Source organism: Sminthopsis crassicaudata, chromosome 4 (genome assembly GCF_048593235.1).
Source record: "Sminthopsis crassicaudata isolate SCR6 chromosome 4, ASM4859323v1, whole genome shotgun sequence".
NCBI classification, from domain to species: Eukaryota; Metazoa; Chordata; class Mammalia; order Dasyuromorphia; family Dasyuridae; genus Sminthopsis; species Sminthopsis crassicaudata.
In genome coordinates, this window is record NC_133620.1 from 371,933,261 (window position 1) to 371,949,218 (window position 15,958).

A 15,958-nucleotide genomic window follows, 5' to 3' on the forward strand; every position below is an offset into this window, starting at 1 on the left:
TATACATACATATATATGAGGATTGGAGATAATAAAAGGAGAGGACTAGCATTAAGGGAGATCAGGAAAGGCTTCTCAGAAGATGGAATTTTAACTGGAACTTGAAGAAAGCCAGGAAGTGAAGACGAGAAAAGAGACAATCCTGGTTTTGAGTAACAGCCAGTAAAAATGCCTGGAATTTGGAGACGAAGTATCTTGTATGAGGAATACTCAGCCAGCCAGTCAGTCATTTAAGATTTATTAGGCACTGACTATGTGCCAGACATTGTATTAAGCAATAGGGATTCAAAAAGAGTACAAAGACTGTCTCTAACTTGATGGAATTAACAAGAGACAATCTAATAATAGATAAGCAAACAAATGTGCACAAATCAACTATCCCTAAGATAAATAAGAAATACTTACAAAAAGAAAGACACTAGAATTAAAATAGGTTGAGAAAAGCTTCCTGTAGCAGATCAGATTCTAGCTAGGACTTGTTGAAATTTAGGGAAACCAGTAAATTGAGGGGAGGGAGGGAAAGCATGTCATGGGGACTACCAGAGAAATGTCTGAAGCTAAGAGATGGAGTACCTTGCTTGTGGAAGAGCAAGGAGGCCATTATCACTAGATTAAAAATAATATGACAAGGAGTAATGTGTAAGGAGACTAGAAATGTAGATTATGAAGGGCTTTGAATGCCAATTTTAAAATAATAGGGAATAAGGGAGTGACATGGTTAGACCTGTATTTTAAGAAAATCACTTTGGGGGCTGAAGGAAAGTAGGGAAGAGATTTCCCTTACTCTCGCTAGAGGTGACTAATGAATAGTTTAAATCCTGCCTGATACATTAATTATGTGACTCTGGGCAAGTCATGTCATCTTTCCCTTAACTGTAAAAGGTGGATGATATCACCATCTTCAGAGCTATGAAATCACGTAACAAAGAATGAGTCAGAAGACTGGAAATGTAGGAGGGACTAGATTGGAGTCTGAATGCTTGGCAGTTTAGTTAGAAAGAGAACCTGTCAAATACCTTATCTTAACTGGTGATCTTCAGAATCTTCCTAAGTCAATTCCCATGTAATACAAATGCCAAAGGTATGTTTACCTAAAAGACTAACACTCATATAAGGCAAGCAATACAAGGATCCTCTCAAGGTCTCTTTGAAGAATTTTAGTTTTATGAGACATAGGCGATGCTGGTACAGGACCATGTAGCACAGTGTGCCCACATCAAAGCAGAATCCTAGCTCAGAAGGAAATGTGAGATGTGCAAATCTAGAGACATCTCCATCCCAAATATTCAAATGGATATTTTGATAAAGCCTTCTACGCTTGCATTGGTCTGATCAGCCATAGTCAAACAGTGTACTTTAACTCCAACATTGTGATATCATTAATAGACTTTGGGTATGAAGAATAAACAACAATAACAGCACCTATCTTACAGAGCTCTTATTTTGAGCTTCAAATGAGGTATTTGTAAAGTGCCTAGCATGTGGAAGAAGTTTAATAAATAACTATTTCCTTCCTCTGAATTCAAATTGAAGTAAGCAGAAGTTGGAAAAGCCATATATTTTAACAACATAAATGGAAATGTAATATGTAATAATGACTAAACTTGTTCTCCACAGAGAAATGAGAATATATACTTCTCACCCTTCCTTGCAAGGATGTAGGTTTATGGACAGGGAAGGTTATAAAGTAGTCTGGTTCTATTGATGTGTCGATTAGTTTTACTAAATTACTTTTTTTTCCCCCTTGCCTTCCCTGCCATTGAAATGTTGACAATACTATCTGATCTCAGTACTTCCTTTACTATAATTTAAGACTATATATCTTCTACCTATGCAGATCTCAACTACTTTAAGCCTTTGTAGTCTTTTAATGAATTGCTAGAATCAGAAATATTAATTACCTAATTGCCAGCCTTCTGTTAATTGCCTCTCTATATCTAGTTGAGGCTAGCTTGGTAGGACTTGCTAAAACTTACGTTTTCTTGCTATACTTTTTAAGAACCCACTCCATGGGGGCAGCTAGGTGGCGCAGTGGATAAAGCACCAGCCCTGAATTCAAGAGGACCCCGAGTTCAAATTTGATCTTAGACACTTAACACTTCCTAGCTGTGTGACCCTGGGCAAGTCACTTAACCCTAGCCTCAGGGGGGAAGAAAAAAAAGAAAAAGAACCCACTCCATGAGGAGACATCAAAGCAGGACTTCAGTGAAGCTTATTAAATTAGGAAGATGTGGAAAAGCCTAAATCTAATGCTTCAGCAAAAGGTAGATTTTTAAGGGTTACTAGAAAATGGGAAGAGTAGCTGAGAAGAAAACCTAAATTGGAAAGACTCATGAACATATAAACATTTAAAGGATGAATTTAAAGTTTGAAACAAATCTGGATATTCATTTCTTTCTCTAACCCTTTCCATGTTTAACACACATAGTAACTGCTCCACATGTTTACTAAATTGCAAGTGATCTAAAAATAGAAAGGCTAAGAAGACCTCTGAATGCTAAATCTCAGACCTTTCTTCTGCCTTCCTCCTTTTTGATCTGCACACACCCTTCCTCCTAAATACTTTGTTCTCCTTGGGTTATTTATTTTTTTTTACTCTCTATTAGTTCTTGCAATACTTGTTTTACAATCTTTTGTCCCCTTTGCTGATTCATCACACAGTTAATAAAAAACTTTTAAACACCTGCTATATGTTAGGCACTGTGCTAAGTGGTAGAGATTAAGTGAAAAGCAAAAGATTGTTTCTGCTCTCAAGGAGTTTACAATCTAATGGGGGGAGACAACGTGCAAACAAGCTATATACAGGATAAATTCAAAATAAACAACAGAGGGAAAGCAGAGTGAAGAAACATCAGTAAAGACTTCCTGTAAAAGTTAGGACTTTAGCTGAGACCTAAGGAAAGCCAGAGAAAGCAGGAGGCAGAGATGAGGAGGAAAAACAGGGGGACAGTCCATGAAAATTATGTGGGTGGGAGATGGGATGTCCCTACTACTCGTGCCCATTCAGTTCTGTCTTGAGTTCTCTTTTCTTTCTTTGTATACTCTTCACTGATCTCTCTTCTGATCTCATCAGCTCCCATTATGAGTTCAAACATCTTTATACAGATGATTACCAGACTTCAAATAACTAGTGCTTATCTCTCTCCTGAGCTCCTGAATGCGTTTCCTAATCCATCACCTGCTGAACATTTCTACCTGGATGTTCCATGGCATCCCAGCACATTCAAAGCGGAGGGGGGGAAAAAAAAAAAAAAAAAAAGCAGGCATTTTTTTCTGACCACCGGAATCCTATGGCTAACGTCCTTATCTCTACCAAGGGCATCATCATCTTTCTAAATTATCCAGGTTTACACACGGGGGAGTCATTTTCAACCTTCTCCTACAACTGCTTCTAAATCTAGTCAGTTTTTAATTCCAGAACCTCTCTCACATTTCTCCTCCTTATTTTGTTGTATGTACAGTTCCCCCCTTAATTCAGGTCTCATCACCTCTTAGCCAGATTAAAAAAAAAAAGAAAAAAGCCTGGTTTTCCCACCACCAGTCTATCGCCACATTGGTCCACATTGCTGTGCCCTTCATAGGACATGCTATCTTCCCTTCCACTCTTTCGCTCAGACATACTTGGCAGGCTCTGCTTCCTCCCGTTTTCTGTAACCTTTCAAAGCCGGGCCTTTTGAGACCTCTCAGGTAGAATGGTGTAATCTATGAATCCCTTTTCATTATAGTTTTTAAAAGTATAATACAAGATACATAGAATTACAAAGGAAATCAGTTGTAGTGCAATCCAATTACAAAAAAAAAAAAAAAAAAAAAAAAGCTTAAAACCTAATCAAGACTTCTGGAGTCTTGTACTTTTCATTGACATGTACATGATGATTCCCCAAATTTATGTTAGTTGCTTGAGAGTAGTTTCTTTGTAACCTCCGGAGTCCTAACGGGACTTAGCCCAATAAATACTTGCGTAATTGATCCGTAATGGAGTAACTACCTCAAAATGCAGATACTGAGGAACATTCTGAACATTTTGCTCTTTAAGCTGGATGCTTATTTTTCACTTTCACATTTTATTCCTAGCGAAGTGTTAACTAAAACAGGCCGGTTTTAGCCCGGCCCCTAAGCCCTCACTGTCACGTGGGGACGACGGGGGGCTCCGGGACACTCCGGGCCAGGCGAACAGTCGGGAAGGGCTTGGAGGAGTCCTGAGGCTGGCCATCTTCCCGCCACCGCCACGTAAGGAGCGCACGATCAGGGACTGGCGCCTCAGCAGCTTTGGCGGGGAACCTCATCACTCAGACCTTTAAGTGGGGAGCTGGAGGCCGACGCGGCACGTGCTTCCCAGAGAAGCCCCGGCCGCCTCCAGCGAGAGGGAGGTTGCTGCACTAACGCTTCCCCGCCGGCACTCCCACATTCCCCTGATCCTGAGGAGATCGGGCAGCCTCTCTCCAAGCCAGCTCCTCACATCTCAAAGCTACACTGCCCTACACCAAGCCGTATCACAGATTGCGGGAGGGAGCTCCATCCCGGGCCCAAGAGCCCAGAGAAAAGAGGAAGCAGGAGACGGCCCCGCGCAGGCGCAACGCCGGCGTCCCTTCTCTCTTCCTGGTCTCCTTCCCCTCCCCCTCCAGCCCCGCCTCTCCAAGTAGAATATAGGAATACGATTGGTCTATCGATATGTCTATCTGCCCTCTTTTCCCCCTCTTCAATCTAATTGGCGGCTAAAGGAGGTACCGACCCACTGCCCTTCGCCAACTCGGCCGAAACGACGAATGATTGCGCGGCGGCGGCGATTGGCCCAGCTTCGGGATCGCGACCGTGCACTTCCGGTGGGGCTCCGCGGCTCCTTTCCTCCTCTCTCCCCCGCCCGCCCGCCTGTGCCCCTCTCCTCCCCCTCCCCTTCCACCATGGCCGCCTCTGTGTGCTGTAAGGAGCAGCAGGTCCCCCGTGCCCCCTTATAGCGCTCATAGCCCCTCCCCAGCCCCTAGGGGCCGGAGCCAGAGGGGTCCCACTCCCCATACCCTAAGGGCAGGAGCCAGAAGGGTTTGCCACCCCCCACCTCGGGCAGGACGCCCCCCACTCCCTATTTAGGGGGCAGAAACTTAGGGTTCCTCTGCCTTCCCAGGGTCAGGAGCCAGACGAGTCGCCCCCTTCCCCTGCTGGGACAGGACTTTTCCTTGCCCTTTCTCCCTAACCTCAGGGAGAGGAACTAAGGGGGTTTCCCCTCCCCACCACAGGGGCAGGACCCAGAAGAATCATCCCTTTCTCCCCCCACCCCAGGGGCAGCCTCTTTCAGAGGAGGGGGTGGGGGGGGCAGGGACCCTTCCCCTCCCTCCCCCCTCCTCCCTCCCCCCTTCCTTGTGGTCCTCCAGCACCCCTCCAGTGCCCCATTTCTAGGACTTCTTCCCCACCCCTCCCACAGCTCCCTACTTCTCCTGGCTCCCGCCATGGAGATACAGAAGGGAAAGGGGGGAGCAGCAGCAGCTGCTTCGGGAACAGCAGCGGGAGGTGGAGGAGCGGGAGCAGGAGCCCCAGGAGGGGGGAGGCTGCTACTTTCCACCAGTTTGGATGCCAAGGATGAGTTAGAGGAGGTAGGTGTGGGGAGCTGAGAGATCGGGGTGAAGAGGGGGATTGGAGCGGACGTGGGGGCAGGGGGCACTTGAAGGAGTGGGGCAAAGGGGCCTGCCTGCCATTTTCTTCTAAGGCAACCCAGTCCCTGCTCCAAATTTCCTATCCCAGGAGGAGGAAGTGTTCATCAACTTCCTGGGGCTGGTTGCCATAGTTACAGCAATCAACATTGATATGGGGGTGGAGGTGAGAGACCTATTGAGCATCTCCCCAGTCATCCAAACCTCCTGACGTTTCCTCTCACCTTGGCCATTCCCATGGCCAATTTGTTTCAGAGCTAGGCCTCTCATACTGATTTAGCAAGTGAATTGGGGGCACATGATCCAAGCCCTCGACGGCTGGGGCTGATGGAACCCTCGGGTCAGCCCTGGAGGCTCACCATTGACTGGGCTCCGTGGTGGCCTGGTTGCTAGGTGATGCCAATAAGAGCTTTAGAATGGGCTTGGGCACCCTGAGAAACCTACGGGTCTGTTTACTTTTTGCTCTGTTTCAAACGAGGTGAAAGATTGGGACTTGAGAGTGTCTCCCCAGTGCCCTGGTTATCACACTCAAGCACAAGAATTCCTTTTCATTCACTAAACCGGTAGAAATTAAGCCCTTATTATATGCAAGGCACTAAGGTAGTCCCCAATGGTACAGATAAAAAGGGAGGTAGTCTGCCCCTTCCCTTAGGAGTTTACATTCTAGGGGCTTTATGCAGATAAGCATTTATAAAGAGGGAGAGTGCACTAAATAAAGAATCTGGAAAGACGTTTGAGGTGGCAGCTAAAAAGAATTTTGAAGAATTTTAGGCTTAGAAAAGGTACGAGGAGAGGGTTCCTTCCAGCCTTTCAGGAAAACATAAAAGCACAAAGACAGCAAAGGAAATACCTGAAAATAAGCAAGGAGGCCATTTAGCTAGTACAGAGTATGTGAGCAGTCTAATATGAAACAAGCCTAAAAAAGTGGGCTTGAGCCAAGGGCCTTAAATGCCCATGGTTAGGATCTTACATTTTATCCTAGAGGTGATAGAGGGCCGTTGAAGCTTGGACAAAGTGACGGCCAGGACTGTTCTGTAGGAAGATTATTTTGGCAGCTTTGTGGGGCATGTGTTGGAGAGAGAAGGGGATGGATTGACAGGTTATTGGAGCAGTCCAGGTCAGAGGTGATGAATAAAGGTGGTGGCTGTAGGAGTAAAGATTAGGGGACTGCTGGGAGAAATGAGTTAGAATTGATAAGACTTAAGCATAATGAGTGAGAAGAAGAATGTTGAATCTAACTTAATTCCCAGTTTACAACCTTGGTTGACTAAAAAGATGGTTTCTTCAACAAAAATAGGAATTGGGGGCTAGAGGGGGACATTTAAGTTAAATTTTGAATATATTGATTTTAAGGTCCCTATGGCATCCCTAGATGAAGTTATTTATCAAACTGTGGGTAATGAGAAACTGAAGTTCAGGAAAGGGATTGGGACTTTGGGTATAGAAATGAAAGTCAGTTTCATAAAGATAATTGATTCCATGGGAACTGATGAGGTCTCCAGTGGATATGGAGAGAAAAGAGGGCCTGGAAGAATTTTGGGAGGTCACCTATGCTCAGTGGGTGGGACAAAATTAATGACACAAGGAAAGTACTAGAACGGAGCAGAACCAGAAGAATACCTGGAAAGCCCAGGTAGAACACAGTGATACAAGTGGAATAGTCCAGGTGTCAAGTGCTGCAGATAGGTCAAGAAGTTGAGAACAGAGAAGGCCATCAGACTTAACAGCTAAGAGATCATTAGTAACCTGGCAGAGCAGTTTCTTCAGATGATAGGGCAGAAAGCCAGAATGTAAGGAGTTAAGAAGCGACAACATGGAGGCAATGCTTGTAGATCTCTTTCCCCAAATTTGTCTATGAAAGGAAAAAGAGAGGGGGATACCTTGAGGGTACGGAAGGGTCAAGTAAAGGAGTTTTGTTTTTTTAAAAGAATGGGGACCAGCAGGTCTCCCATTAGATAAGGAGAGTGAAAAAAAAAATGATGCTTCTGGCTACTCCCAGAGAATACTGCGGGACCAAGGTCAAGGACATGAATAAATGTGTTTGGAACAAAGACGAAGGAAATGGGTGGGTGATGTCTGAGGATTTTGAAGTACAAAATAAGATAAGAGAGAACTCCTGGTTTCCCTCTAAGAGATGAGGACCTCTGCTGAGGGGAGTGAAGATGGAGCAGAGGTAGTTGGGATTTGGTCAAGCACTCCTGGCAGTAAGACAAGGAGTCAATGGGGTTGGATGGAGAGTCAGGTTTGCTAAGGGACAAAAAGGAGGCCATGAGAGAGTGGGAAGAGGTGTTGAAGGTCACGGGAAGGGGCAAGGGGAGATGGACAGAGAGGAATGTCCAAGTTAGAAGAAGGGAAATGGAAGGTACCAAGAAAGGGCTGAGTTGAATATAAGGGCCAGTTCAGAGGCTTTAGGTATCAGGCAGACGATAACCTGGGGCATGTGAAGAAGAGGTGATCTTCCCCCCACCCCCACCCCCACCCCCGAAGACTTTATAAGCCTGAGCCCTGGATTTTGGCAGTTGAGCTGTTTACAAGGCCTCAAATTCTCCCCCTATTGTGGTCAGGAACAGAATGAGTAAGACCTGTTTTCTAGCTGTGCTACCATTCATAATAAGAGGGTGGAGCAATAGGTAAGATTCCTAGAGTTGGAATTTGGAGGAAACCTTAGAGATCATCTAGCTCAGTTCTCCTTATTTGGTAGATGATGAAATGAGCCAAGAGAGGCTTTGCAAAGCTCAAGGACTCAAAAGCAGGTTTTCCATCTCCAATCCAGTGGTGATGGTTCCTGTTGAAATAGTGTTGAATAGGGATAAAAATTATGTGGAAATAATGGGATAAAATGAGGCTTATGAATGACTAAAGAGGTGGTAACTCTTAATAGTCCAAAACAAAATTTTTTACTTTAACTGGAATTTCCCAACCATTTACCATGCTCCTAAACTAATCCTTCCCCTCTCCTTATTTCAGTATGTAGCAGATTCAGCAGACAGAATTTGGAAAGTAAATATGCTTTTTAAAATAGTTTAAAACATTCCCACACAAAATAAAAATGGCATTGCCCTGTATTTGGGATTGTCTTTGGCCTCTGTTCTCCATCAGCCAGCAATTGCTTACACTTATTTAGCACTTTAAGGCTTACAAAATGCTTGCTTGACAACAAGCCTTTGAAACAGGGAGTTCAAAAAAAAAAAAAGAAAAAAGAAAAGAAACAGGGAGTTCAAGTATTGCTTTCCCCATCTTGTAGATGGGGTTCAGAGAAGTTAAGATGACTTGTCCAGTTTTACACAATTAAGAAACATTAAAGCTGGCCCTTTTGACTGACTAACGATCTATATCATGTCATGATGCCTCAGTGTTTTACACCTGTTACCAGCCTACTACTGCCCTTTCCCCTTTCTGCAGACAACTAAGTATTGTCTCACTTTGTCCAGCTGGGATAGAAAGGGAAAGGTTTCTAAGATGTGGGTGGGAATGTGTGACTTACCCATAGGCAGACCCTGATGAAATTGTCCTCTAGCCCAGAGTACCTTAACCTTTTCTTAGTTGTAGATTCCTTTAGTAGTCTGGTTAAGAAGCCCACACATCCCTTCCTCAGAATCATGTTTTTAAAAGCATAAAACTAAGAAATCATTTACATTGAAATACAATTTTCAAAATACAAATTTCAAATTTAGGGGAGGGGCAGCTAGGTGGCGCACTGGATAGAGCACCAGCCCTGAAGTCAGGAGGACCTGAGTTCAAATGTGACCTCAGACACTTAACTTTTCCTAGCTGTGTGACCCTGGGCACTTAAACCCAATTGCCTCAGCAAAAAAAAAAAAAAAAAAAAAAAGTTAGGGGGAAAAAAAGCCAAACCCCAGATAAACCCTCAGTTCTAGTCTTTGGTGGAACTGTATCCATTTATCCTGGCCAGGGTAGACTACTAGTCTGCTCAGCTGAATGTCATTGGAGGGAATCAAATGATACATTTGCTAATAAATGCAATCAGGATGTCAGCAGGGAGGAAACTTTTTTCCTTGTTCTTTTGGATTTCCTAGATGTGAACTTTTAAACATTCCTATATAGATGGTCTCTGTTTTCTTCTAATCTGCAAATTTTTTCCCACTATGGCTCAAACATACTATTTCCTACTTGCCCTCTGCCTTTACATTCCACCAAAGCCAAGTTCCATTGTTTGTTTCCTCTTCAAAGGCAGGGATTATGGCTTCTCCTCCCTCTTTATTTCCCTACAGTGCCCCAGCACAGGGCTCTGCGCTTAGTGGGTACTCAGTGCATGGTGATGACTGGCTTCTGCTCTTTGTGGCTGTGGCTGTTTCTCCTACATGATCTCATCTGCTGCCCAGGAATGCAGGGTAGCTTTCTATAAGGTCAGTCAGTGATTTGAGCATTCATATTAGGCCCTGGAGAAGGAGATGGAGGAAGGAGATCCACTGACTGCCCCAAAGGAGCTAATACTCTAGGCTCAGAGAATGTGGATTTCCCTCCATCCTTAGGAAGTTTGACACTTTGGCTACAATTCTTAGGAACCATGTCTAGTCCTGATCAGCTTTCCTCATTCCTAGCTGAGGAAGAAATCAGCCCAGTGGGAAGTAAGTAGTGCAAGAGTTGGGGACTTTGTTCTAAAGAAGCCAAGTCTTTAGGCCATGAGCAAGATTCTGGGCAGAATTTGGGAAGTAATAGGTGGGAGTAGGACAAAGAACAAGGAGGGAAGGATCTTCAATGAGAACTCGGGTATGGGGAGCCCCTGGGAGATACGCATTTTCCTATTTATCAGTTTTCTGTTTCATTAAAAATATACTATCTTTGGCAATGGTATAATCTGAAAAATCAGATTATAAGCTCCTAGAGACAGTAAATATTTACTCAGTCCTCTGAGGGACTGTTGGGAAAGACTCACTGAGTTTACTACAACCAGCACATCTCCGAGGTTATGATTGCATGCTTAAAATTGGGGTAGGGGAGAATTCAGGGAGGGTATGCTACATTGGTGCTGTCCCCTGCTTTCTTCATCTCCCTGAGACATTTTAAATGAACATCTTTAAAAGGAATTTCCTCAACATGGGGGAATAAATTTGATTCACTGTAAATAAACTGCTTTGAGGGAATCTATCTCCTGAGGTCTTTGTCCATCCCAACTGATTTTGGATCCTTCCCATACCTCTGCTCCAAGAAACCGTTCCCTCCCTCCCCAGGCATTAACTTGTACAGTTGGCACTGTCCTTCAGGTTATGGGCAAGAGCTGGATGGAGAGACCCTGCTCAAGGTCTTTGTACTTCTAGTCACATTTATTCTAAGTCTTAGGCCCCTTTCTTAGCTTAAACTATCACAGGATATCATCTTTCTTCCTTCCCTCCCCTTTTGTGGTATTTGCCACTGGGATGTAGATTCAAGATCCTACTTCAGAGACCCCCTAGCTGCTCTGGGGAGGTTAGGGGGGTGGAGAAGTAGGGAGTGAGGTTAACTTGTCTGTGCTGTTGGGTTGGGGTTTGTTTGTTGGTTTGTTTGTTTGTTTTTGGAAATTGGCTGGTTTTGGAAGCACTTTTGTGTAATCTTGCTCCAGTTCTTGGGTTCAATTATGACCAGGTTTAAGTCTCCCCAAATCAGCATGCATATGTTTTAATTCTCTGACTGTTGTTATTTCCCTCTCTTTTCCTTAGCTCCTTTGGCTCTGTAAGGATTACCTCTTGGAAATAGGGAGACCTTCTTGATTCCCTAGAGGCTCTAGGGCTGCTGCCTTTTCTCAACCCCAACCCACTTTCACTTTGCTTGAAGCTTTTCCTAGTTGGTAGAGAAAACTTGGTGGTTTTCAAAATTGAACAGCTTTACTTTTGGAGTCCTGAACAGCTGGATCAGTTATTACTGCAGATGCAGTTATTACTGAGGACGTTTATGGGTAGTACAACATAGGGAGGTACAAAGAGAGAGAACATTCATCTAGGTGTTCTTCATCTGTGAGAGCTTTTCTTTCTCTCCCCTTCCCTCTTTTCCATAGAGTGAAGGAGCTGGCTGGTGATAGCTCAGGGGAATAGGGAAGGGGGTGGGAATCACAGCTTGACTTGCATATGATTTCACACCTCCCCCTTCTTACACCTATGCAAGTGCAATTTATTCCTACTTGGCACACACTGGTCTGACCTACTTTGGGGTGTAGTTAGGCCTCAGGGTTGGAGGTAGATGATTCTTAGAGCTTTATATCCAGATGATTCTGGGATCATGTTAATTTTTGATGTGGCTCTCTTGGAGCTTTGAAGCTCTGGGAAATCTTTATTCCTAACTGTTGACCTTGAACAGGAATAGACCAAAGGCTTCTTGGGGTGAGGGGCAGTGTTAAGATGAGATGTTGACCATTCATTCTTACTCATTTGTCCCTGTTGCTGAGTTGTTATTCCCTTGTGGGTCCTACAGAAACATTCCTGAACAAAAACAAAAATGCTTTGTGGTGAACCATAAGACCAAACTGAAGGTGAAAGTAAATCTAATTATTCCTCCTCTGTCCCCCTTTAGGTTTCACTCTGTTCTAGTAATTGTGAGACAAACAGTGAAAAACTATCCTCAGTTTTAAGGATCCAAATCAAAAGAGCTCAAAATGATTAGGGTGATGGGAGAGGCAAAGTTTCCAGGTTTCACTTTGAATCTTTGCTGTATTTATTGAAGTTTCTTGGTTTTAGCTATGGTAGAAAATCAAAGCTTCTCAAGATCAGGGAACAATGGCTAAGTCATTAATAGTGCTGACAAGATTCTAGATTTGCTTAATAGTGGAGTCTCTACATGTAGTTCTAGACAGAACTAGTGACTTTTGGTTTGGTATGTTCTGTTACCTCAACCCATTTTTTCATCACCCCCTCACACTTTTTTCCTTCATCTCTCTGCAGCGCTTGGAAAGATGCATGAGCATCGTGACATCGATGACCAGTGGTGTCTCCGAGAGAGAGGCGAATGATGCCCTCAACGCCCATGTGAGTCCATTAGCTGCTTTATCCCCTGGGCCTGCACTTGCAGGGAAAGATCCAAGAACAAGGACTAGATGATGGGCTCTGAAGTTCAAACCCTCTTTCCATCATGTAGAAGACAAACACTAGATCCCATCTCTGGGAAGGCCCCTCCATTTCTTTGACTATTATAATGCTACTTCACATTTGCATAGTGCTTATCCTATTTATCAAAATATACATTGTCTCATTTGAGCCTCACAGCAGCTCTGGAATAGAGCAGATATTATCCCCATTTTAGGGACACAGAAACAGATCCAGAAGGCTAAAAGATTTACTCAGATTCCTATAGCAGTTTGTTTTGACAGAGGATCATATCTCCTTCTTCTGTCCTCTTTCTACTATTCCACCTATCTTTCCATAATTTCATCTTGCACTGAAAGGCACTAATGTGTAGATCAGAGATAATAGCCTCCTTTTTCATTCTAAACACCTAGCTGGCCTACAACAAATGTTGGGAAAGTAGCAGAACTTTCCTACCTTCTCCTAAGAAAATGAAACAGGGTTCATGTTCTTGCTCAGAAAGGGTATCCTTCCTGCTGTTAATGGTCTAGGATTCCCATCCACCCAGATTGGAGGGGAGGGATGTAGCTGCAGCTCAGTGAGATTTCTCCTCCCAAGGCCTGTAGAAACCAGGTTTCTGGGAGGGATTTGTTTCTGAAATCGACTGCCCTGTGACTTATAGTTGTTCCTTCTTTCCTTGAATCTAGGTGTGCAAAGGGCCTCCCCAGCATGAAGAGATCTGCCTAGGACTCTTTACCCTTGTCCTTACAGAGCCCAGCCAAGCCCAAAAGGTAATATTCCCACCCTCAACTCGTTCTTTCCAGATGTCATTTTGATCTATAAAGCTTACCTGATAGAAATAAAGCTGGGGAGTTTCCTGTTTTGTGGATTGCTTTGTGGCAGGCAAGAAAGAAAGTAGGCAAAGCTTTCTTTTTTCTTTCTCATAGTCTCTTATCTTTCTACCCGAATTTGGTTGTTCATTAACTTCTTCCTACCACCATCTCATTTTCTAAGTGCCATCATTCTCCTGGTATTTCCATTATTGGCCAGCTTCTGCTTAAGGTCCACACCCAGCTCTAGATTCCAGTGCTAAAGAGAAGCCAGAAGATTGCATAGAAACCAGAAGACAGTAAGAGGGTTGGATGATTAGGAGCTGTGAGCAGAGATCAACTAGGGTTGTTCAGGGAAGAGAAAGCGGAGCAGAAGCTTACTAAAATTTGGCAAGTGAGAGAAGGATTCTTACACCAAGGAGAATAACCAGGAGATTCAGTTTCTCCCCAATGCAGTTTAAGATAAAAGGTGCTGAGCTTGCCACATAGCAGAATTTAGATACTGAACTACCTCTGAGGCTCCTCTCTGAGATGGTGCCAGTGGAGTCCATGGGAGGCTGGAAATAGTCAAAATAGCCCTTTTCTCTTCTCATATTTTTCTGTCTGACTATTCTCTACAGATTTATGTACCAGAAAAATATGTATTTCCCTCCCAATCCCCAAAACAGGGGTAGCTATAATGGATGGAGCTCCTGGTCTAAAATCAGGAAGATCTGAGTGCAAATCCATCCTCAGGCACTTAGCAGTTTTGTGATCTTAGGCAAGTCACTTATCCCTATTTGCCCCAGTTTCCTCATTTGCAAAATGATCTGGAGAAAGAAAAGGCAGACCATCCCAGTATTCTTGCCAAGAAAACCAAAAAAAGTCAAATAGGATTAAAATAACAGAATATACAATAGCCAAAAAGACTTTGGAATGACGGAGTTCAGAGGTGTCCTCATCATCCAAAGGAAAATAATAATAGATGGTACTTAAATATAGCACTTTAACATTTACAAAACTTTACATGTTATCTCTAAGATTATGTTCTATTATTAAACCCATTTTATAGATGTGGAAATTGAGGAAGAGAAAAGTGACTTACTCGGGATCAGACAGCCAGCAAGTGTTGAGGCAGGATAATTGAAAAATTAAGATCTTCCTAACCCCATATTCGGCACTCTCCCCTGTGTGCCACCTAGCTGTTGGGATCAAGGTGCCTGTGGACCCTGAGCCCAAAGAAGGGAAAAAGAAACCTGTGTTTACATTATATTCAGCAGGGATGCTCCCTAAAGTAAAGTCTTGTGGCAAGGTGGGGGAATTATTGTTCAGACTTCCTTTGGGTTCCCAAGCCCAGCCAGGCTTGGACCTTATTGAGGCAAATTACCATTTCATCTCAGTCCTAAAGATGTCATCCAGATTGATGCAGATGAGTAATTGACCCCAGTATGGTGCTCCTAAACCATGCCATGATCTAGTATAGTCCCTCTCATTTTAATCAAATTGTTAGCAACCTGGAGGATGGGGACGGACACAGTTGTGATGCGGTAGAGAGGGAATTACGGTCTGTTTTCTGTTGTGTTTTTTAAAATTGCAGTTGACATCTAACTTAATTATCTATACAATTAGTTTTTGCCTATTGGAAAGTGAATAATTTTTTTCAAAGCTGAGATATGAATCATACCAGGTAATTGCAAATAAACAAGCTTGCTGAAGGGAGTGCTCCCAGCTTTTCTGGCCGGCCCTGACACATTGGAGCCTGCAGAGCTGGCACTGCAAATGCTTCTCTGGTGCTCCAGCTTTCCCAGGAGACCGGCATGTCTGCTATCCTTTCAGAAGGAGCCCCATGGCATATGTAGAGAAACAAGCCTCAGAGTGCTGAGACATGTGGAGCTCCAGGTTGGACAGGAGGTTGGCAATAGGACCAGGATTCAAGCTCAGAGACCAGGGCTTTTAAACGAGAGCCCCATGGCTGATTCAGTCTTACTGACCTTCTCTGTTCGTGGGCTGCTGAAGCACTCGCCCTGAGAGTCACCTCTGAGCAGAGCCTCAGGTCTGACCTCTTGGACACAGGGAGGCAGAGACTAAAGGCCAGTTGGAGAGCAGTCTTTAGGGGAGTGAGGAAAACATAGGCAGGGCTGAGGGAGGGGCGCCGGAAGACAGGGTGACTCATTCGAGACCTTGAGCCACATCAGGGTTTGGTTGAAAAGTCAGCATCTCCCTAGGGCTTCCCCAGAAAGACCATTTTTTAAAGCATCCTCGCCTCCTACCACAGGTGGTGGTAGTTTTCCTCTGTGGGGGGAGGGGAAGGTCTAGGGAATGTTGCTAAAAGTAAAATGATGGTGTTGGGCTACAGATGAGAACTGAGGGCCTGTTTTCCAAGAGTTTATTTGGACTTAACCCTGTCTTTGGGATGACATCAAAACCTCAGGATGGATTTAAGCATCTGTTCTCTAGTCTTCCTTGGCTTGAGACTCGGTGCAATGGTGTCAGAGGAGAGAATCTTGGATTCATG

At 44.0% G+C, this 15,958-nt stretch overlaps 1 protein-coding gene across 2 annotated transcripts in view; it reads left to right on the forward strand.

Moving 5' to 3' along the window:
• Positions 1-4,781: 4,781 nt before the first annotated feature.
• The window catches only part of INTS3 (integrator complex subunit 3), a 35,416-nt gene continuing 24,239 nt past the window's right edge, over positions 4,782-15,958 (forward strand). The window contains exons 1-4 of one of the 2 annotated variants that reach the window (XM_074262136.1): positions 4,782-4,823; positions 5,417-5,585; positions 12,515-12,598; positions 13,342-13,425. In XM_074262136.1, the coding sequence (XP_074118237.1) occupies positions 5,442-5,585; positions 12,515-12,598; positions 13,342-13,425 (312 nt within the window). In that variant the 5' untranslated portion in view covers positions 4,782-4,823; positions 5,417-5,441. Of the gene's footprint in view, positions 4,824-5,416; positions 5,586-9,949; positions 10,010-12,514; positions 12,599-13,341; positions 13,426-15,958 lie in introns of those variants that run through there. The other variant, XM_074262137.1, reaches the window with a different exon arrangement.